This window comes from Rhinolophus sinicus, chromosome 14 (assembly GCF_057876585.1).
Source record: "Rhinolophus sinicus isolate RSI-liver-muscle chromosome 14, RSI-T2T, whole genome shotgun sequence".
Classification (NCBI taxonomy): Eukaryota; Metazoa; Chordata; class Mammalia; order Chiroptera; family Rhinolophidae; genus Rhinolophus; species Rhinolophus sinicus.
In genome coordinates, this window is record NC_142514.1 from 186,400,157 (window position 1) to 186,423,083 (window position 22,927).

Below are 22,927 nucleotides of genomic sequence, written 5' to 3' on the forward strand. Positions count from 1 at the left end.
GATGTCAACCATGACTGGACAGCACTGCCAGAGCTCAGGGGAGGTTACTCAATACTTGCTGAGGGTCACTGGAGTTTTCTAGAAAGTAGCGAAGGACACAGGCCTGCCTGACGTCACTGCATGGGAGAATCTGGACACCAGAAGTATGGGGCAGGGACCCCAGGAGAAGATGCCACCGAGGCTGAGCGACATGGGGACAGATGCAGGTGGCGGGCGTGCCCAAAACTACCAAGTCAACATTGCAGCCAGGGCTTTCATTCCGATGGCCCAGTCCCACCCAGTGCTTTCCTTTCCCAAGCACTGAGGTGATCTTCGCTAAAATGGCACAGACGTGAATTACTAAATACTCCAAGTTATGTCAGGAACTCATTTCCAGTTTAAATTATCCTTTGAAACGAGCCTGTCGAGGCAGATACAAACCTCAGAGAAGCTAAGGGCATGAGATTAGTGAAACGGTAAAGTGTCGAGGTGGGACATTAATGTCACCAGCCCTCCCCTAAAGACCACAGCTCGCCCGTGCTGGGCACACAGCACCCTGGCCTGACGGGTGCCTGGTGGAGCCCCATCCCCACCCCAATCCAGGGGGTATAGGGATGTGTCCTGAAGCCTCGAGGACAAGAACGGGAGGACGGGTTGGAAGCTCAGCTTTCCACTTACTAGCTGAGCTCCTCTGGGCCAAGCCTCGATCTCCTGACCTGCGTCAGGAATGACAACCAACAGTGGCCACCAGAGGCCCATTGGGGGATCTCTGGGGAAAGAGGGTGTGGACGCCTTCCATCCAGCAAGACGCACGGAGGAGTATCACCCAGTGACAGCCCGGGGAGGCAGTCGCTGAGCTGACGACTACTGCATGGGACACCACAAAGGGCACAAGACACAAACCGAAGGAAGCCCATCTCTTCTTAACTGCTCCAGAAAAGCAGGGCTTACCTTTTGTCTTCCAGACAAATCAGCCTGGCCTAGGGATTTAAAACTCCCTCCCTTCTTTCATTATCCAAGACAGAAAAACAAACACCATCATCCCTCTGGGGCTCCTGGAAAGCCAGCAGGAGGCTGAGGGAGGTGGCAGCTTAGACACAATTTGCTGCTTACAATCAGAGCCCTAATTAGTTGATTTCATAAGAGAAGGAGAGATATTCTGATCATGGTGTGTTTTATTAGAAATGTGCACATGCAGCCTGCCTAAAATTGATAAAACACACACATCAATCCATAAGCCTGGATGTGTTTAGATTTAATAAAGTGAGGCCTGGTAAGGCAAATTAGCAGCAGCAGTACCATCACCAACAGATCACCATCACCACCATCATCACCATCACCACCATCACCATCACCACCATCACCACCATCACCATCATCACCACCATCACCACCATCATGATCACCATCGCCATCATCACCATCACCACCATCACCACCATCACCACCATCATCACCACCATCACCACCATCACCACCACCATCACCACCATCACCACCACCATCATCACCATTACCATCACCAACAGATCACCATCACCACCACCACCACCACCACCATCACCACCACCACCACCACCATCACCACCACCATCACCACCACCATCATCACCACCATCATGATCACCACCATCATGATCACCATCGCCATCATTACCATCACCACCACCACCACCATCACCACCACCATCACCACCACCACCACCACCATCACCACCACCATCACCACCACCATCATCACCACCATCACCACCATCATGATCACCATCGCCATCATCACCATCACCACCATCACCACCATCACCACCATCACCACCATCATCACCACCATCACCACCACCATCACCACCACCATCACCACCACCACCACCATCACCACCACCATCACCACCACCATCATCACCATCACCATCACCACCACCATCACCACCATCACCACCACCATCACCACCATCACCACCATCACCACCATCATTACCATCATCACCGCCATCATCATCACCACCATTACCACCATCACCGCCACCATTATAGCCACTTTTTACTAAGCACCTACTGTGTGCCAGGCATACCCTATGTTTGTTTCCCACTTTAAGCCTCATAGCTTAGTCAGGTATAATTATCCCCACGTTACCAATGAGGGAATTCAGAGCCTCAGAGAAACAGTAGGCTGCCCAAGACAGCAGAGCAAGGTAATGATTTAAACCAAATGAAATATAGTCTGCCACAAATCCTGTCCTGACTCAAAGGCACTAAGCCCCCACCCCTGGGACAGCCTATTTTTCAACATTATTCTCCAGAATGGCCTGTATTATACCCCTTTCTGCTTAGAATTGCAGAGTGGTCTGTCTTGTGTGCACTGAGCCTGGCCTGATGCAGCCACACCATCACATATGTATAGAGAAGAGGAAACAGGCACAGCGAGGAGCTCCATACACTGGTGACAGGGGGGACAGAGCCTGGGGTTGGGTAGGACGTGCAGGCGTGCTAGATGAAGGCTGGGACCGCCATCCCTCCCAGACAGCCAGCACGAGCGCCTGGAGGACGTGCGTCTGTATCACACCAAGACACCTTCTAGATGGGCTTCTGTCACTGCATCAGTGACACCCCCAACCGTGAGGGGAGGGCCTGAGTGAGAACAAAGACCACTCTAGGGTTCCAGGGAGGGGCACGAGGGACTCACGAAGCTGGAGCTCAGACCACTCGCTGAGCTCCCAACTGGACAGGGTGTCAAGGGGCTGTGGGGCCCATAAGCCCCAAGCCTTTGACCCTCCACATTGGCCCACTGGAGGTAAAACAAGGCAGGAGTCAACACAGGTGGTGCCCCCTAAGGCATTTCTTCCTGTGCTGCACAGAAGGGTCATGCACCCTAGAGATGGAGCTGCCCCAATGATCCCAGAACCTGGGCCCCCAAATCCCAGCTCTCATGCACAGAGGCCCCCCGGCACACTGGTGGTTCAGCCCTGCAGTGGGGACTTTATCTAAAACTTAGGTCTAGAGAGGGAATAGATGCAGCCTTTATGCCCAGGCTTGGCAAACTATGGCCCACAGACTGAATTGGCCCACTGCCCGTTTTGTAAATAAAGTTTTATTGGCACACAGCCACGCTCATTCACCTACGTATTGTCAACGGCAGAGTGGAATGGCCGTGACAAACTCTGTGTGACCCTTTACAGGAAGCGTTTGCTGACCCCTCTTCTAACCTAAGGCTCATGGGGGAGGGGGTTTCCTGGAGCTGGCAGGCAAGAGGCGGGTGGGGACAGACATGGAGCTGGCAGAGTGACACGAGTCAAACCCAGTCCCATTAACAACTCAGCACACAGACGACCAAAATGGTTTTAACCTTTTCTAATTACGAAAAACCAAGAACACTTTCAAGGACCATCTTGTCCACAATTATTTCAAGTGACAGAAAACATCTTTATTCTGTTGTTCTTTTTTTCATGATAAAATATGCTTGAAATCTACGGGGGAAATTAAGGACTGTTTTTCTCCTCTCAGGCAGTAATTAAGACGCACGTGTTGGCACAGATGTTTTACCAGACACAGCCAAGCCTCACAAAGCGTGTTTTCCTGGGGCAGCTGCTCAAAATGTATCCGCGCTCACGGAGCCACTCACGCCCGAATGCCGTGGGGCCAGCTCGCGCCCCAGCTGCGCGCAATCGCGTGGGTGTGCTTCCACGAAGAGGAAGCCAGCAGCCCCCCAAATACTGCTTGACGCCCAGCTGAAATGCTACCCCAACCCCATCTGGCTGAGCTGCTCTCCTGTGCCAGGCACACGGCGACCCTGAAAGATGTCAGTCTATGCTCCTGAGAAGGGGGGCCCAAAGCGGCGGGGGATGCCAGCAGGGAAATGGACGAGGCGTAATTATGGCCTGGTCCCGGGCTGACTTGCAGAGCCCTGAAGAGTGGAAAATACAGCTAAGTCTGTCAGGTGCTCATGAAGGGAAAGCCTGACTCCTGAGGGTGGGATTTCTGAATTGGGTCTAGAAGGATGTGTAGGAGTTTTCCATGGCAAAGAATCCAGGAGGGTTTAATAGCTAGAAGCCAAGAGGACTTCCGAGTGGCTGGAGGGTCCTGGGCTGCAGAGGGACCATGGAGTGGGCAGGGAAAGGACCTGGGTTTAGGCAAAGGCTGGAGAATTCACCCAAAGAGACAGAATCATCGCTTTGGACTGGGAAGATAATGCTGATGGCAGAGAGAGGGCAAGCAAAGTGCACCCAGCTTGGGCCCCCACCCCATCAAACACCCTAATCTGTGATCTCCGGGCGGTGCAACCTCCCCACCTCCTTCTGCTCAGTATAGCTGGTGTCCACACCTCACCACCCTCCAAACGTGAGTTCCTGGAAATGAGAGACAGAGAATAAAAGAAAGAAGGGGCCGAGGACGCCTTCAGCAGCGATGTCCAGGACTGACCGTGCCCTCGAGCTCCAAGGACACACCAGCCGCCCGCCCCACCCAGCAGCGTGCCCAAGACACTCACCTGGTTGTAGAGGGCGCAGATGTGCAGGGCGGTGTTCCCTGAGGCGTTCTGGGCCCCCATGTCGGCCCCGTAGAACAGCAGATGCTCCAGGTGCTGCACGTGTCCGTACCTGCAGGCCTGACACAGGAAGCCACGCTGTGACCCAGGCGCCACTGGGGACCCACAAGCTCCACCTGGCGCTCAGCTGCGACCTGGAACCCCACGGGGCACCCACCAGCCCTCCCGCCGTGCTGGGCCAGGGCCCCAAACACATCGCCACCTCACCCAGAGCCTCAAGGGGGACGCCAGAGTCCCCTCGGGGGCTGGGGGTGGGGGCGGGGGGCTTGTGCCAGGCTTGAGGACATGTGCTCAGCTGTTCATCAAGGGGTCTATGGAGGGACCTCACTTTCCTTCCACCCATTGGACCCGAGACCAGAGTCAGGCATCTTTTCCATGTCAGCAGAGAGCCCCACAAAACGCAAACTGGATGCTCCATCTCCATCCTGGCTTGTTCCCAGCTCCTCCCCCAGGAAGAGGAGTGAGAACAGCAGGAGGGGTACACACCCCCACTGAGTCCAGGGAGACCCCAGCTGTCCTCGTCAGGGCAGGGGGCAGCCCCCAATGCTTTAAGACGTAACCCACCCGAGGCAGGCAGGGAGCAGACCCCAGTGCACTGTCCCCTCTCCGAGCCCTTCGAGGGGTGATGTGTGTGATGTACGAACCTACAGGGCTCAAGGGCCAAACCGATCTGGACCCATGTTCCAGAACTTACGCTCAGAGCCTGTCTTTATGTGTACATGGAACCCCACTCCTTGCAGGTGCTTATGAGAATCACGTGGGACAAGAGACCCAAAGGACCCCACATGACGCGCAGCGCCAGGACAGCCCTGCCCACCCGCTCTCAGCGGGCAAGGCGGTGACAGGCTGCTGCGGTCCAGCTCCAGCAGATGGCCAGCGCATGCTGCTCCGCGCTGGGGCCACACCTGGCCCTGGGCAGCAAGGAATATCTGACTGACCCCTGCCTGTCCACCCACCCGTTCTGGGCACCTCGGGAGAGGCAGCGATGGGCAGAACTGAGGGCATGAGACCCACTGTCCACATGTCGGGGTAACGACCTGGACAGGGAGACATGCAAGGCCAGGGAACGGGCTTCCCGACCCAACACTTCCCACACCGACAGTGGCGACAGCCCCGGTGGGAAGGGATCAGCCACGCGGGGAGCTGGCCACTGTGGCGGGCAAGGCCGGGCTGCACAGAACCCACGGAAGGAGCTCACAACCACGTTTCTGATCATGGAGACAGACTGAGAGAAGCTCACCTTGGCACAGCCTACGAGAAAGAGCTACGTCTCACCAATTAATCGTGAGGACAGAGGACACAGACGTTATTGAAACCATTAATTGGATTAGTTTAAGGGGGGAAAAACCTGAGGAGCATCCATTTACAATGTTATGACTCCTGTAAAATTATCTCATTAATTTATGAAGCAGGTCATTACTGCAGATAATGTCGCTTGTACCTGCCCAGCCCCCAGCGTCCCCTTCTTATGGCAACAGCGCCTGCATTTTCCTTTGGGGCCGCCCGGCTCCCCTCTCAGAGGTCTAAGAGGGCCCCCCCACCCCACTCCTGCAGCGGGCAGGCACCCAACAGGGGCCTCAGCAATCGGCATAGTCCATCTTCTGGCCACAGGCATGGTCTGGGGAGGCCCATGGGACCCCGAGGGGAACCCGAGGGTGAGTGAAGACCCAAGACTGCAACACTGTCAGAACTATCCAGAAAGCAGTTATGGGGCGGCCGGTTAGCTCAGTTGGTTAGAGTGCGGTGCTCTTGACAACAAGGTTGCCGGTTCGATCCCCACATGGGCCACCATGAACTGCACCCTCCATAACTAGATTGAGACAACTACTTGACTTGGAGCTGATGGGTCCTGGAAAAACACACTTAAAATAAGTAAAAGGTAAAAAAAAGAAAAAGAAAGTTTCTCCCCAGATGGCCAGCAGGAAAATGACAGCACCTCAGAGCCGGTAGGGCCCCCAACAGGTAACGTGTGGGAGCAAAAGGAAGGGGTGGGCGTCGGGGGGGGGGGGGGGAGAGACAAAGACAGTATGACACACACACACACGCACACACACACACACACACGCACACACACGCGCGCACACACACACACACACACTCACACACACACACACACACGCGCACACACACGCACACACACACACACACACTCACACTCACACAGCCAAGGAGTCATTAATGGTTCCAGCCCCTCTAAGCTGCAACTACGCCTGGACTTTCAGGACATAGAGACTAGGCATCATGTTTTTATATTTTCCCGTTAAATGGCTGAGTTGGGATTTTTGTTCCTGAGGTTCCTGGCTAATCCGCTCTCCCCAAAGGGCCGCTCAGAGGCAAGACTTGGTCACAGCTTAACTGAACTGCTCTGTAGTCAGGAAAGAAGGGCCCGTTACCATCAACACACTGAACTATCAATTAGTCCAGACTCCTTAGTCCCCTCCCCCCAGTTCATCTACATTTAGGAGATTTTACTTAACGTCAGTGGGATGGTGTCATACGTCACCAAGGGTCACAATGTGACCAACGGGAAGAGACGGACTAGAGTTGTTAACTGAGCAGAGAGCTTGAGAAAGGACAGCCTGAAGGGCTTCCATCCATTCTATCCTTTCTCCATGCCTACTGTTTAAACAAAACCGGAAAACGCATACAGGTGCTAAAGCATAGGCAATCACTGGGGACGCAGGGGGTGGGGTGGGGGGAGCCCAGGAGGTGACGTCAGACCAAGCGGTTGCATTCAGGGGGGCTGAGCAACAAGCACACAGAAGAAGGAAGGTGGGAGCTGGCTTCTCGCTGTCACAAACGCAGTGCCGGGGAAACCTGGGATCCGCGCCAGGGCACTGGACGGCCGTGGCGGCACCGGTCTGAGCACACGGCTTCCCACAGAGAAGTGAAAACGAAGACATGCTGCACACGCGTGTGCACGTGGACGTGATACGGGAGAGCCCCCACTAAACAAATGTTAAGTCTCTTTTTCTCTCGCTTCTTAGCTCCCTCGTCCCTGCTCTTAATCGCTTTTTAAATCAGTGTCTTAATCCTAAACTGAAGATTGTTCCCGGCTTAAACCACAGAATGTCTCTCGCTCCTACTGCAAACGACTTCCCAGGAGCCTGTGACTTCAGCCAGCTGACTGTAACCATTACAGCCCAACGTTCTCTCCAGACCTGACTCCTGGGTAATCAATGCCGCCTGAGATGAAGCTGAACAGGACTCTGAGTCGTGCTCCTGGGGCAGCACCTTTAATCTAGTAACTAGACCCTGTCTCTCCTCATCTCGGGGCCATCGGGATATGGCTAATATCCCAGCAAGGCTCCCAGCGCACCCTGACCGAGGAGGACCTAGATACCCCACCCCTCATTCAAGATCAGACAGGGCGAGAGTTCCGGGGACCCCCGCAAGGCAGGAACAATGTCCACACTCAGCAGGAAGCAGATCCAGAAGAAGAGAGACCCCCCTGCCCCTCAACTCTGCACAGAGATTTATAGGGATCACGCCTCTCAGGGCGAAATGACGCAGGCAGAGAGAAACAGGAATGGGGTGTCCAAACAGTCCTGCACATTCAACATGGCCCATGGGGAACACCGCCCAGAGACCTCCCTCTACGCCCAAATTCTTCCCTTATCTACCTACCTAGATCAGACTGGTCACTCACACCTGCACAGTAAAGGCTACAACCTCGTTATACCATCATTATAACACCAGACATATGCCCAGAAGCTCATTAATGTCATTATAACAGACTGAATTCTGGGAAGGAACATGTGCAGTCTAAGAGAATGAGGTAATAGCCTCTTGTCAATCACAGGTGTCAGTCAAGTGGCCCCGCACCCAAAGAGGAACAGCCCATCCTAGAAAAGAAAGAAAATAAAAACTCCAAGTCCTGGCCAGTCGGCATCTTTGGAGCCACGCTGTTGCTCAGGCCCGCTCCTATCCCTTTGGAGTGCACTTTTTCTAATAGACTGTCCTTTCACCACTGTGTTTCTGCGTCTTGTTCAATTCTTTGCTTGAGAAGCCAAGAACCTGGACACCGCGCTGAGAAGGGCCCACTCTCTGGTAGCAGACACACGACCCCAACTCGCCCTTCCAAGCAGGCCTGGAATTAGCAACAGCCCGGATCTTGGGTCCTAAATACCACTCTCTATGCAAAAGAACCAGGCTCCTTGGAGAAAGGGCCGACTCCAGTACTCCAGTGCTGAGGCAGAGAAGATAAGCCAGAGGGAGTGCTCAAAAAATAATGCAGACGTGTCCAGAGGACAAAGGAGCCATCCCAACGGGGGTCCCAATGGCCAAGGGGGGACAGTGGTAACAGACCATGACCACAAGGCCACACTGCTGTCAATAAACAAATGAAAGACTAAATAATAGAAAGCTCTTCCTGATAAGAGCCAACTATCAAGTGTAGAAGCAAGGACGGGAGTAGCAATTAATTAATTAATTAATTCATTCATTCATTCATTCATTCATTCATTCATTCATTCATTCATGCGTGTGTGCATACAACAGACAGCAACAGGCTGAACGAGCTACGGTGGGGACAGGAGAGGGAACACCAGCAGTCAAGGGCCACCTGACAGGATCATTTCCATTACATTCCTGCCAAAACGCACACCCTGGATCTCATCACAAGGAAACGGGAACAAACCCACATGGAGAGACAGTCTCCCCGATGACTGCCCGTCATCTACAAAAGGGCCCCACGAGCATCAAGAGAAGACAGATGACCTCGCACAGATGGAAGAGTTCAGTGCGGTGTCCCAAACTGGATCCATTTACCCAAAGGGACGTTACTGGGACAACTGGCGAAACTCACATGTGGTCTCTGAGTGAGGGGTATATGGGAGTTCTCTGCACTCACCACCCCTCTGTAAGTTTGAAATGGAAATAGTCATTTATGATTTGAAAAAAGAAATTACTCCTGACTTGACACAGACACCTCCAAGCTTACCAAAGCTAGACATCTGTCCTCCCCGAGATAAGGCGTGCTAGCCCTTCTTCCTTTCTTTTCTTTTTTCTTTTCTTTTCTTTTTTTTTTTGGAAAGGGTGGTGTGATTTCTGGCCCTTGGGAGACGGGGGGGGGGGGGGGGGCGGTCAGAGTAACTGGACTGTAAGAAAAAACAGCGCCCCTTAAACTCATGTAGCTTAACCATTTTCCTGAGATGCCTTTTGGAAAATGCACACGAGTGGGGCAGCACCCCACCTCTACAGCCTGCAAATCTCCAGGACACGTGCAGTGGGAGATGGCTCCCGCCAGATGTGGGGTTCACCCCAGCCAAGAAGAGCATCTGCCCCATCGCTAGCCAACCGCACAATTCGGTGTAAATTAGGGGAGAGGGTGCTCCTTCCTTCAAGCACTTTACTGCCACCTGCTGGACACCTGCCATAATAAAGCTACAAGCCTAAATGTACAGCAAGCCAAACAGCGCCCCCTGGGGTTGTGCAGTGGAATTGGAGTGACACAGACCTCACTGCACTGAAAATGGGCAAAAATGCCTGTGCTTGGATCTGCGCCACACGCAAAGTGATCTAGGACCAGACCACACTTGGGCATGTCTCCTACAGCATGTGTTTATGGTGTGAGCTGGAAATATCACAGCCAGTTAGAAAACAACATTCCCAGTGTTTCAGCTCTACCTTCATCAGGAAGTGAGCTGCCCATCAAGACAGAGACAAGCTCTCGCCCAAGTTCATGCAAATACACCTTGCTTGCTTCACCCACACTGCTGGCTGCCCCCTTGGCCCCGTGTCCCGTGGTTTTCAGAGGCGGTTTATGGTCTTGTTGCGGCCGAATGGGGAGTTGGGAAAACATGAGTGTGTGGATTGCGGATCAAACCAGAAAGGGGCAGTTCTGTTTTGATCAATGTCATCAGTTCAACTGCGTCGCCCCCAAATTCATGTGTTGGAGTCGTGACCCCAGTGCCCCAGAGGTGACTGTATTTGGAGATCGGGGCTTTAGAGACGTGATGAAGGTAAAATGAGGTCACGGGTGGGACCCTCACCCAATACGACTTGTGTCCTTAGAGGAAGAGGAGACTGGGCGGTAGAGACACACAGAGGGCCGACCAGTTGAGGACACGGGCGGAGACAGCCGTCTACACGCCCCGGGTCTGAGATTCCGGGGTGCCCTAGCCTCTGGGCAGAAGGACATACACCTCCAGGCCTGGGGACAGTAAATCCTGTTGGTGATGCCACGCGGGCTGTGGGACTTGCTTGCAGCAGCCCTAACAAACCAACACAATCAGTTTGGGTCAACAACGGTGTGAGGTCCAGCCTGAAATGCAAAATGCAGAAGATGTACAATAACTGTACAGCTTTCTCAGCATCAGAAGCTCCGGCCCCTCCCTGCCCACTGTCCCTATGGAGCCATCAGTTTTATAACATGGTTTCTGGACACGAGCGGTTTCTTGTCCATCATTACAGCAGAACGCGGGCTCTGACCAAGGGGAGAGGGTGGTGTCTCTTCCGTCTTGGTCTCGGCATCCTCACCCACCTCCCTCCTCCTGGCCCCTCCTGGCCCTTGGCCCCAAGAGCCAGCGCTGATTAGAAAGGCAGTTGCTTGGTGGTCCCCACGCCCTCTGGAGGCCCAGGGCTCAAGGAGGCCTCGCTTATTTCTCCAAGGGAAGCCTGTGCATCGGGGGGGCTGGGGGCACAGGATACAGACCTGGCCTCCCACGTCACTGAGGAGCAGAGCCCCCACGCAGGACGCGGTGCCGTCCTGCAGCTCTGATCGCCGGGGCCGTGGGGCCTCAGCTGCTGGCGGTGGGTGTGAGTGGGGGGGGGGGGCGCTGGAGCACCAACAGGAGCCAGTGGGGGGCGCTCCCAATCTCTGGTCCTCCCACAGAAGCCAGGGGGCCCCAGAAGCTCAGATCCCACTGGGGTCCTTGTCCGTAAAGATGCAGGTGACCATTGCCGTCTGTGGCCACAGCGACTCGCCATGGACTGTACCTCAAGAACGCCACCTCCGGGCCCACTCATGACGCGCCCAGCCCAGGAGGCCAGTCAGGCCACCTTCCCTGACCTGAGATGGCATCTGCCTGTCCGTAGCTTTAAGGTTAAAACTTCCTTATTTAAAAATGATAATAAACAACAACCTGTCACAAAATGAAGATGGAATGATGAAACGCCCTTCGTGCAATTGTTGTGAGAATCAAAGGAGATGCACATGAAGGCCTGTAAGCAAACGGGTCTCGTGCCTGCTGGCTGTCAGCTAGCATTTCTTAGTGACAGCACCAGACTGGACAGATGACGCCAATGGCAGTGAAGGGGGCGTGGCCAGCATTTTTTGCACACTTACTAGATGCCAGGCGCTGTGGTAAGTGCCTCACATGATTTGCTGCACTTAACTGTCTCAAGAGCTCTATAAGTTATCACTCAACCAACTTCAGAGATTAGCAAACAAGCTCAGAGAAGGTAAGTCACTTGCTCAGGTGGCGCAGGTAATGCCAAGGGGGTTTTCAACACCGGACCGCAGAACACCCAGCCAGAACACTCTGGCAGCATTAGGATGGAGCCTCTTATCCCAAAACAGAGTCAGAGGGCGGAAGGGAGTGAGACCTCCCACATGAGCCCATCACACAGGCACAGCCGCACATGAAGGTACATGGAAACAGGGACCAGCTCCTTTGCAAGCAGCTGTCCTCTCACTGGGGCTGGCCCCGTCCTCTTACTGGGGCCGCCATCCTCTCCAGAGCCCTCGGCCTCACAGCCCTCAGCCCTCGGCAGTATCCTGCAGTCCTGAGACCACCAGACCCACTGTCCCTCAGGTGGGAGCCCAGGTGCAGGGAAGATGCAACAGGTGGGCGTGAAGCTAGCTACTTGCAGCTAAACCTGCAAAGTGAATCCTCAAAGTTCTCGGGCTGCGGGAAAGCATTTGGGTTTTACTTCCTTCTTTACACTTCCTTGCAGTTTGTGAGATTTCCATGTTGCGCGTGTATTTCTTTTACCATCAGAAAAAATATTCTAGGGTATCTGAGTAACAACTTTTAGGATAGTTTGCTGACAGGAGCTCAAAAGAGCCCTCTTCCCCAGTCAGCCTGCAGGGGGTGGGGCGCTCCAGGCACGTTGCCTGGCGGGGCTGGATCTGAACGGGCCACCAGGCTGGGCCTGGCCCAGGACAGCCGACCAGCCAGCCACCTGCACCTCCTGTGGGCTGGCCTGCCTGTGGGTGCCCAGGGTCCCTAGCACTTTAGGGTGCTAGACAGAGGGACAGACTCTCAAAGCAGAACCCAGAAAAGGGGAGAGGCGGAACCAGCCCAGTGGATGCGTGTAAACCCCACCTGGCCCTCTATTTCCTCCTGCCACAAGTGTGTTGTCATATTAGGGGTGGCTTCTGTTTGTAAGCTGAGAGGCAGATACAGAAGCCAGGAGTCATGCGGGGTCTCTGGTCCCGCTCCCTGCACAAGAACGCAGGACATGGTGAGGCCAAAAAGGAACACCCATGGAGCCATAGATAGGGGAGTCATACCACTCTATTCTCGCTGGTGGCTGGATTAGAGACACAGGAAGCAGGAGCCACACGATCCACAACCTGCCGTCTACTTCTCTGCCAACCAAACTCACTTGCTAGCTGCAATCCACCGTGCTAAATGCAATCGGCCTCTCTGCACTCCACAACCCACACTTGCTAGCTTAGCCACGGCAGTTATATCAGTGGCCAATGGCTAACCGGTACCAGCTGACGGCCAACTAGTCACAGCTGACGGCCATCTACTACCCGAGCCAGCACCTTTGCACGTGAGGCCGAGAGCCTGGAAGCTGCTCTCTGGCTCCGTCCCCACACCAGGCTTCCGTGTGAGAGGAGCTGGAGCGTCCAGCTCAGGCATCTGCTCGCCCGGTGACCTGGGGCAAGTGATTCACCCTCTCTGAGCCCCGTTCACTCCAATGGAGACAAGCAGGCACCTACCTGCTAGGGTTGCTAGTGCAGCGTTTGGCTCGGTAACGGGGAGGGAGATAATCTCGGAGGCCAGGACTGCCCCCGGTCTTTGCAAACACCGAGCCTGGCCTCCCTCACCTCACAGACAGTCACGGCCGCCAGCAGAGGCAGCCAGCAAAGCTCAGGAGGCAGTGACTTGCCTGCCGTCACTCCATGTGGACAACTGAGGTTCTCGAGCAGGAAAAGGGCTTTCCCAGGCTCGTGCGAAAGAGACCCACCACCAGAGGGCGGCAGATGGATCCCGATGGGGGAGGAAGGCAGCAGGAGGCAGAGACCTGGGAGTTAGTTAACGGTCCCAGCTCCAGTGCAGAGCCAAGGCTGGGCCCCTGGGACTGAGAGGCTGGGACGCTCTGAATCCACACTCCATGCGTGGGGTCTCGGGGACTGGAAATCATGGAGGGCCGGCACTGCAGAAAGCGACTGTCAGGACCCCCACACCCCCTAACACAGCCACTCATCTCAGGGCAGCCACTACTGTCACATGCATTAGACGAGGAAAGTGGGCGCAACGCGGCCGTGAAGGCTGTTTGCCTGGTGGAGGCCGGGAGGCGAGGGGACAGCTGAGCTCTGACAGCTCTCGGAAGTTGGGGCACAGGGGCTGCTGTGCTGAGGGGCCTTGCGGCTGCATCTGGGCTGGAGTAACTGTTTTCCTACTTTCTACCCTCCTGAGGCCCTGCTGTCTGAGGCCCTGCTGACCGGGAGAGCCTGGCCCTCCCAGGGTGAGCCAACTGACAGAGACCAGAAAGGACTCACAGGGAGTGTGACTTTCAAATACTGACCAACCACACAGAGCCCCACGGCTCCCCTCTCAACTCTCACATGCAGGACGCTACCCTCTGCCCGAATCAGCACCGTCAGTCACCTCAGGAGCTGGGATGGCCCCCACGGGCCGCTTATGCCACAGGGGTCCCCTCGGGACACTGCCAGCTCAGCCTGAAACACGCCCCTTTCAACACCCTCAGCAATGTCGTCCCATGAGGACAGGCTTGGCCAAGCGCAGCGACAAGCAGAGACGGGCAGAGGAGCAGGACCTGCCAGGGACAGGGTCACCCCTTTCCTGCCCACCAGGTCACTGCGTGCGCCCAGTAAACCTGCTGCACGGAGATGAGGGCACTGTGCACTCCACACGCACGGGCACACACACAACCATGTGCACGCACATGTGTGCGAGCCTGTAGTGCTTTTTACACTTATCTCCCTGACGTGTGGCTCCCCCACTGGGACATAGGGCTCCTGGATCAGGGGCGCTTCTGGTCACGGCTGTGTCCTCAGTGCCAGGGACACTGAGCACGCCTGGGAGGTGCTCACGTACAGCCAGTGACATCTGTGGCTGAATGAGCACCCACGGGGGCTGGGGGGGGCCTCACCCGGGTGGACAGATAACTGCACACAAACCACCAGCTAGGAGGGAGGACGCGGACGTCTGTACGTGCAGACCTCGCAATGTCCAGGCCACATCGCGTGGGAAGACCAAACGCAGAGCAGAGCCCATACCAAGCGTCTGATGCATCCACACAGCAGGAGAAAACGAAGATACACACTCAGGGCTGGTCTTTGTTTGAAGAGCCTTGGAGACATGCGCAGAGCTGGTGGTAATGGCCCCCTACAGGGCCGGGCCGGGCCGGGGGGAAGGCCGCCCAGTATATCTTGTTCGGGTTAAATAAAGAACTCTGCAAATGCATACGTACTCAGTACTGAAAAGTTCAACCAAAACTTAAATTCCACCTCCCCAGAGGACCCTCGCCTGCATTCGTTCAGAGGTGGGAGAGTCCCCATGAATGAAGCCTTGGGGTTCTGGACTCGTCCCTGAGCTCTCAGTCACCTGACTTGGTCACCTGACTGAGTCCAGCGCTTCAGCCCCATCTGACTGTGGTGAGAACTCAGAACAAAGTGACTTTGGCCCTGGCTCTAAAACCCAGCCCTTTCCCAACGGCCCTCAGAGGGACGCATGTAGGGACAGCAGAACCCTCGCCCAGGAGGAAGAGAAACCAAATGTGAGATTAGCATCCCACCCCTTCACCTCTTCTAGGCCCGGGACGCCTCTCGTGCTCAGCCACGTGTGAGGCCAGCTCCAGTTTGGCCAGGCCGGGGTCCAGGCTGGCAGTGCCTGCTGGGAGCTCCACTGCCCAGACCATGGCGTCCGGCCGGACGGCCAGGTGACAACCCCTCTGAGGGAGGGGCCACTCCTTCCAGCACCTTGTTCAGTGAAGCATGGACCCATGGTCACCGAGGAGGTCAGGGCCGCACGACCCCTTCATCCCCTCAGCAGCTCCTCCCCGACCCAGAGACCAACAGTGATGACATTTGTGACGGCGATGGCCCAGTGGCTGTAGGCCGTCGTTGCCCTCGTTTTGCATGGACTTCGCGAACGTGCCGATATTCCCCTTGGTGGGAGAGAACCAGGAACCAAGCACATGACGATCGGTGGACAAGCAGCGCTTCAGCCAAGAGACCAAAGCGGGAAGTCCAGACAGAAAGTCGTGAGCTTTGGCTCCTGTAAAGCAAATGCTGAGGACAGAGCGAGAGGCCGAGGGCCCAACACGGGAGCCACAGGCGGTTCTGGAGCCAGGAAAGGGCAGGACCAGAGCCCCGATTTAGGAAACCCATCTGGAAGTTGGTCGGATGTGGACTGAAGAGGTGGGTCATGACCTGGCCAAGAGACCTGTTGGGGACCTTGAAATAGCTGAGACACACAGCTGTGGGGACCAGCCAGTGACAGGGGCAGGGCTGGGGATGCGAGAACCACAGGCTCTGACCGAGAGCAGAGAGAAGCTGAGCACACGAATCATACTTGATCCTTTCTACAGCCAGACGGCGTGGGTGGCCCTGCTGACGTCCCTTTAGAGATGAGCCAGCTGAGACCCACAGGGCACTCGTCACACCCCTCCTGTGAGGGCCCATCTGGGGAGGAGGCTCAGGCTGCTGCGAGCAGCTTCCCACAGCCCCTGCTCACCCCACGGGACGTAACTGCCTTTCCAGGCCACAGGGGTGCTGACGAACCAGGACAGATGAGTGTGAGGCAGGCCAGGCGGCAGGGCCCTGCCTGCACCCCCGAGCCCAGCTGCCGCTCCTCTCAGCACCCCTCGGTCCTCTAACCACAGTGGGGCTGAGGGGTGGGGCAGGTGTGTAAGGTAATAGTGGTGGAGGTAGCCCGGGAACTGACGGAAGTCACTGCCGATGGAGAGAACGGTGCAGAGCCTCTTCCTGTCCCGGCCCTCTCCCCTGGACCCCTGGCCAGGTGCTCCCTGTCTATTCTCCCAGACCGGCTGTCCTCCCCCCTCCACCGGGAGACACAGACCTCACCACCTGCACCACTGGGCTCCCTGGTTGGCCGGCTCTGGCCGGGCTCAGCCAATAGGAGGGCAGGAGAAGAGAGACGCCGGGTATTTCTTGCCTGCACCCTCCTCCACCCCAGTTCTCCCAGAAGCCCGATGTCCTCTCCTCGCCCCCGGCCCACGGCTCTCCTCTGAGCCACAGGTTCACTCTGCTTCTTGCCGACACTGCAACCAGCGCAGCCCCTAAGTGCACTGTGGCCAGGTGGGATCCTGGGAACGTGTACCTTATGCACAGAAATCAGGCCTTATGCTGGGTCACCTGCGCTCAGAAAGCACCTGATCTCCTGCTTTGTGAGGGGCACCCCAGGTGGTGGGCACCTGGAGGGCTCATGGCTCCTGTGAAGGGGTGTTCACCTCACAACTCCAGTTGACTGTGGCCATACAGAAATGCCAACAGGCTTGTCTGAACTTCTAATTTCTCCAGAGACCTCAGAAATCTGCATTCCTGGGTAAGTATCCCTGTTTTTAAATGCTGGTGACTAATTCAAATGTTTTTAGGAACTCTGCACAGGGCAAGTGAAATGGCGGGCAGGGGCGGGACCTGGCCTGCAGGCTGCCCGGCACGGCCTGAGGGACGGAGGACGAGGCGGGTGCTGGCGGGTGGGAGGGCGGCAGGAGCACAGCTGGTACCTGGTGGATCTCGTGCCAGCCGTTTTCGTCCTTGCAGCACACGCTGGCGTGCTCGTGGAGCAGCAGTTCACAGCAGTAAGGGTCACCCCCGACGATGGCGGTGTGATACAGGGGCGTGAGGCCGTAGCTGTCTTTATAATCCGGGGAGGCTCCAAGCTCCAAAAGGGTCTAGAGAAACACCAAATGTGTGGTCACTGGTCTCACAGCCCCTTCCGCAGGGAGAGACACACCCGAGAAAGAAGTGTGAGGGTCGCTCCCCGAGCCAAGGCGGACCCAGCCCTCGGGTCCCGGTGTTTGTCCTGCACCTCCCAGAATGAAGGAGGTCCCAAGTTTGGACAGTGACTTTTCTGAAACAGCACATGGTACCAGGCACCCAGGATGGGCTTATACTTCGGGAGACAAGGTGACACGCTGTAGACATGGACCTGTGACACTCACACAGCTGCTTGTGCCCCCTCGTCCTCTGTGTACCAGCAGAGAGCAACAACGTGAAGACACCATTTGTAGGAAAGAGACAAGGTGTGTGATTTAACCTAAAAATATGGTCCAGAATCATCTCGCTGTGTATCCTGAGGGTGGGGGAACCAGCCAGTGTTATCAGGAACATGTGATTTCTGAGGACACCACCCCAACAAGGTGCAGCTGATATGAAGTCGAAAAATCTATGACTTTGGAGAGAAGCACCATCTTGGGGGGTCAGCCTGCAGCAGTGGGTCCCCCCTCTCCTCCCGGGGCTCTGAGAGAGGGTGGGCTTGGTGCATCGCCCTTCGATCCAGAGGACCCCCAGGCATAGTGCCAGGGCAGGTAAAGCAGGCCCACAGGACTATGTTACACAGGACAGTGCCAGCAGGAAGAGGAGAGTGAAATCCACACCCTGGCATCGGACCCGAGGGCTGTGACGGCAGCAAGGCTGGTCCCACGACCATGGGCTGGGTTTGTAGCCTCCTCCCCTGGAGAGGGGATTTCAGTACTGGCTGAAATGGAAGCACCCCCCAGCTCCTTGTGGAATGATTTGGGGTCACCTGGGGGTGGCTATTGTGAGATGGGGAATGGGGAGGGGGAGGGAGACACAGGGGAGCAGATGGGGAAGGGGCTTCGCCCATGTGCAACGGGCTCAGAACGTACCTTCAGGGCCACCTGGTTCCTGGTTCGGGCAGCTTTGTGCAGGGCCGTCATCCCGTCTCTGGCGCGGAAGTCCAGGTGGGCCCCGCCATTTCTGAGCGCTTTGATCACCTCCACGGGGTCGTCCAGCTGAGCGGCCAAGGTCAGCGGGGTCTCTGAGGAGCCCAAACACACGCAGCTTAGGACCAGCACTCGGGGAAAGCAGCCAAGTCACACGGCTCACTGGGCCGCGTCCAAATGTGAAAAGTGACCCCCGGGGGGTTCACGGCCCCCGCCCACCTGCTAAACCCAACAGTCCACGCAGTTAGCATGCCCCAGGCAACCCCAATGACGATGGCAGTGACGCTTGGGGACACGTGCAAATCAAAACAGGGGCAGAGGCTGCATTTCAACATTGTCACTCTGTGGGCTGGTGACACAAGCTGCCCTGCTGCCCTCAGGGCACAGAACCCTGCATTGCCACCTGGTCTCCCCTCACAGGAGGAGCAAATCAGTCAGGGCAGAAATGTCACACTGCAGTTTCACGAAGTTCACGGGCATCTTGGAAGATGCCAGGGATTGGGCTGCAGGGCTGCAAACATGAGTGACACACGGCATCGTGCCCCATGGAGGTCACCCCCTGGGTGGGCAGAGACCTAAACAGCCATGGTGATGGGTCAGGATAAAGGACCAACACAGAAGGTGGGGCAGGAGCCCAGTGGACAATGCGATGAAGCTGCCTTGGTGGGGACAAAGGTTATGAGGACGCCCCACAGCCTGTGCGATGACCCCACAGCGGGGCGTAGGGGCTGTCACTGCAGATGTCAGTATGGACTAGCCCACATCCTTCCTGTCACTCCGTCTTGCTCACGTGCCCACCATCGTCACTGTCAAGCAAGGAGCATTATTGTGATGTGGTCAACTGGAGAGGCTTTCCCGTTACAGAAAAGTGCAAAGGGTCACAGGGCACCACGCAGGTTCCCAAGACCCAGAAATGCCGACAGCTACCAAGGACTCGTTCGGTCTTTGAACGAGTCAGAGAACAGAACTGAGGCACCTGCAAGGCGCTGAGCCCCTCTGACCACCGTCTGTCACATCCCCCCGAAAGGCAGCCTTACCATGAATTTAGATCGACTGCTGCCACCTAGTTTTAATTCCTGTATTTATTTATCCATAAATGGGCCCTGTTCTGTGTGCCTTGTAATTCTGCTGTGGGAATCACTCGGCACCTCGACTTTTTGTGGTGAGCCGTGGGGGCCTAACGCGCTCCTAGTAACTGCTGTGCGGTGTGTAGACGTGTCCCAGTGCCCATGTGGGATACACAGTTTGTGCTTTGCCTCCGATGGAAATGGGACACCTCCCGCGTCCTCAGCTACAAAGAATGCTCACGGATGCCGCTGTACACAGAGACCTCTGAGAGGAACCCTCCCGTGCAGGGATTTTAGAGAAAAATAGGAGTTCTAGAGACAAGTGACGCACTATGGTGATGGTGGGGACATTTCCTGCACAGGAAACATCAAGGCGGGGAAGGCATGGCCCGGCGTGGGGTGTTCAGGTATCACGGCTGGCCTGGAACGTGGCAGGAGCTCCATGTGTGGGCAGACACGTGGAAGTGGGGCAGGCGTGCAGAGACAAGCAAACATGGGGAAAGACCCCTGCCCACCAGAGAGGCGAGGGAGCTGTCAGGCCCTCACCACCTCACCCCCAGCGGCTACCCAGCCTCACGTGTCCAAAGGCATGGAGGGTTCTCGGTCCCTTGGAGCGGGAGGCCCGCGGGAGGGTGATGGGTGTGAGGCGAGATCTGCGGAGGACGTAAGAGGGCAGGGTCGGGAGCCGCCAGCACCTGCGCTTTCAAAGTCTAATCTCCCGGCTGCATAAGGAAGCCGGCCTCGTGGAATTCGGTAACCAGGAACGTTTACGACAAAGTCAATAATGTTCAAAATGATTAGGGTTTTTCTTTATTTGCCTGTCCACACATGGCCAGTGCAAACATTAGGTGGCGTGGAGGAGATCCTTTTTAAGTTTATACCACATTATTTTCATGGCTGATGATGTCGGTATCATTTTATAATGAGAATATGGTCTCAGGAAGAGGTGGCGGCGAATGGTAAAAAATCATGACCTCAGACGCCAAATTACACTGTGGGACAGTGCCGGGCATGCAGGCAGCACCGAGTCAATGCCTGACGGAGAAAACTGCCCCACCCGGTTAATGGTTGTGTGTCTTACGTATGGGATGGGGACCGCCAGCCCTTGGGTGACATCAGGACCATCTAATGACACGTGGCAGCTTTCCTGAGGGTGCCAGAATCCCTCCTCGAATGACACTGCAGACTCGGCCTTTCAGACCTGGCCAGCACCCACCCCGAGAGGTCAGGAGAGCCCCCTAGATCAGCCCACACATTCAGAACAGCAACGTCCAGTGAGGCCCCACGTGGGGCTCTGGGAAGTTGCTTGTCAATCAACTGAAAGCCTGTGACCCTCATGGGGTCACTCTGCCCGTACAGTAGATTAACATGGGATCACCCCTCTAACGAGCTCGGGAACTGTGCAGCTCCCTGGCGCAGTAATTCTTTGAAAATATTCCTTGATGTTTGCATTTTGAGATGTCTTCAGTTTTAAAATATATACTGGAAGCTCCACAAGCCTAACCTCAAAGCCTCCGGTCTCTCCCGAGCGGACTGACCGGTGCGAGGAGAAACTGCTCGCACCCTCGGAGGTGACCTTGAAGACCTCACACCCTCTAACCTAGAAACTGCTGACAGCATGCCCGCTCCAGGGAGTGACCTGGCCGTGCTTGGAAAGGCACAGCGGGAAGGTTCTCAGCGTGGGGGGCGGGGGGGTTACAGACACAGCAGGAGGGCAGGCGGCACAAGTGCGAAAGCACAGAACGGCCGCCATGACCAGTGGGCTGGGTGCTCTCGGGCAGGAGGGCACGTGTGAGTGAGTGTGCATGCTCCTGGGAGCAAACTGGGGGTGAGCGACTCCCCCTAGAGAGGCAGTGACTGAGGGCAGCACAGCCCAGCTCTGCTCCTGAAGGGCCGGCTGGGTGACCTCGGGCAGGTTTCCTAAACCCTCTGGGCTTCAGACCGCTCCCCGGCCAGGTGGGGGTAAAAACAGGACCCACACCTCGTGGGGCTGTGTGAGGATCAAAGGAACGCGTCCAGTGCTGGGACAGTGCCCGGCTCAGGGCGCAAACGGCAGCTGGAGTCCTCAGCGTGTCTCCAGGGATTGCAACTAGAGGTGCGCTGTATTTGACTCATTATGGATTCTCTCTGTATTGTTAAAAGCCTGTGTGATGATTTCATTACTTCACCATACTAAGTAATTTCTGAAATGAACCATGAAGTCAATACGTAGGGTGGTTCCCATCCCCCACCTGGACAGGCATAGTCCCACGTGACGTTCTTTCTCAACAAGAGATCGTCTCAATTCACTGAGAATGTGCAGCGCGCGACACAAGTACATACTCACACGCCTACCCGGTGCTCTGCCCGCTGCTGGGGACGGCACTGTCCCAACGGGAGACTGAGGCAAGGTCTCCTTGGGCTATTAGTTAGACAGAGAGATAATAAATAGACAGGCAGATAGATGGATGATAGATGGTAGATAGTTAGGTGACAGATGATAATAGATAATGGATGGATGGACGATAGATGATAGATTGATAGATAGACAGACAGATAGATAGAGACGTCGATAGCTGGATGAGGGGGTGAGTAGGTGGGCAGATGATGGGTGGGTGGGTGGACAGATCTAGGGAGAGGAGGAAAACGGGAGCAAGGAAAGGACGGGTAAGTGAGAGGGTAGCCAGGACGACAGGTAACCAGACGCATACATACGCATACACAGCTCAAAATGTACTGAACAAAAGAACAGAAGGTTAATTTTTGAGCTCAAGGTTCACAGGGGGCGGTGGGGCACAGACTGTGCACTCAATTTATCTTAGTCAAGAATGTTTTCCAATATAAAACTCATTATTGACTTATTCCTAATTGAGAGATCACACGCCTGAACGCCTGGTGGAAAACGGCACGTGTGGGAGCGGCCTGGCCTTGGGCCCGGAACCTGTGAATTCCAGTCTGGGCTCAGCTGCTACTGCACAGAAACCTTGAACCTGGTAGGACCTGGTTCTCCATCTGCACCGCAAACTGCAAAGACTGCCCTGCCCAGCTGGACATGACACCGGAAGCACAAACAACACTTCTTTTCAGAATGGACGCCTCCTTCTTGGATACACAAGCGACTCTGGCATTATTCCGCATTCAGTCTTTCAGTGTTAAGTATTTCATTACAAGTGAATCATGCAAGATCACAAATCTGCTAGCATGTTAACATAGGGGCCACCTACCCACTGGACCACGTAATGAAGACCCCACCCCAACCACAAAAGAGATTGAGATTCACAGCATCTTC

General features: G+C 55.7%; 1 protein-coding gene across 17 annotated transcripts in view; it reads right to left on the reverse strand.

Moving 5' to 3' along the window:
* Positions 1–22,927, reverse strand: part of SHANK2 (SH3 and multiple ankyrin repeat domains 2) — a 459,770-nt gene that overhangs the window by 349,092 nt on the left and 87,751 nt on the right. For all 17 annotated transcript variants that reach the window (XM_088789779.1, XM_074336881.2, XM_074336891.2 and 14 more), the window contains 3 exons: positions 18,536–18,687; positions 17,411–17,578; positions 4,463–4,579 (listed from right to left, as the gene is read on the reverse strand). In XM_088789779.1, the coding sequence (XP_088645905.1) occupies positions 4,463–4,579; positions 17,411–17,578; positions 18,536–18,687 (437 nt within the window). The remainder of the gene's footprint in view (positions 1–4,462; positions 4,580–17,410; positions 17,579–18,535; positions 18,688–22,927) is intronic.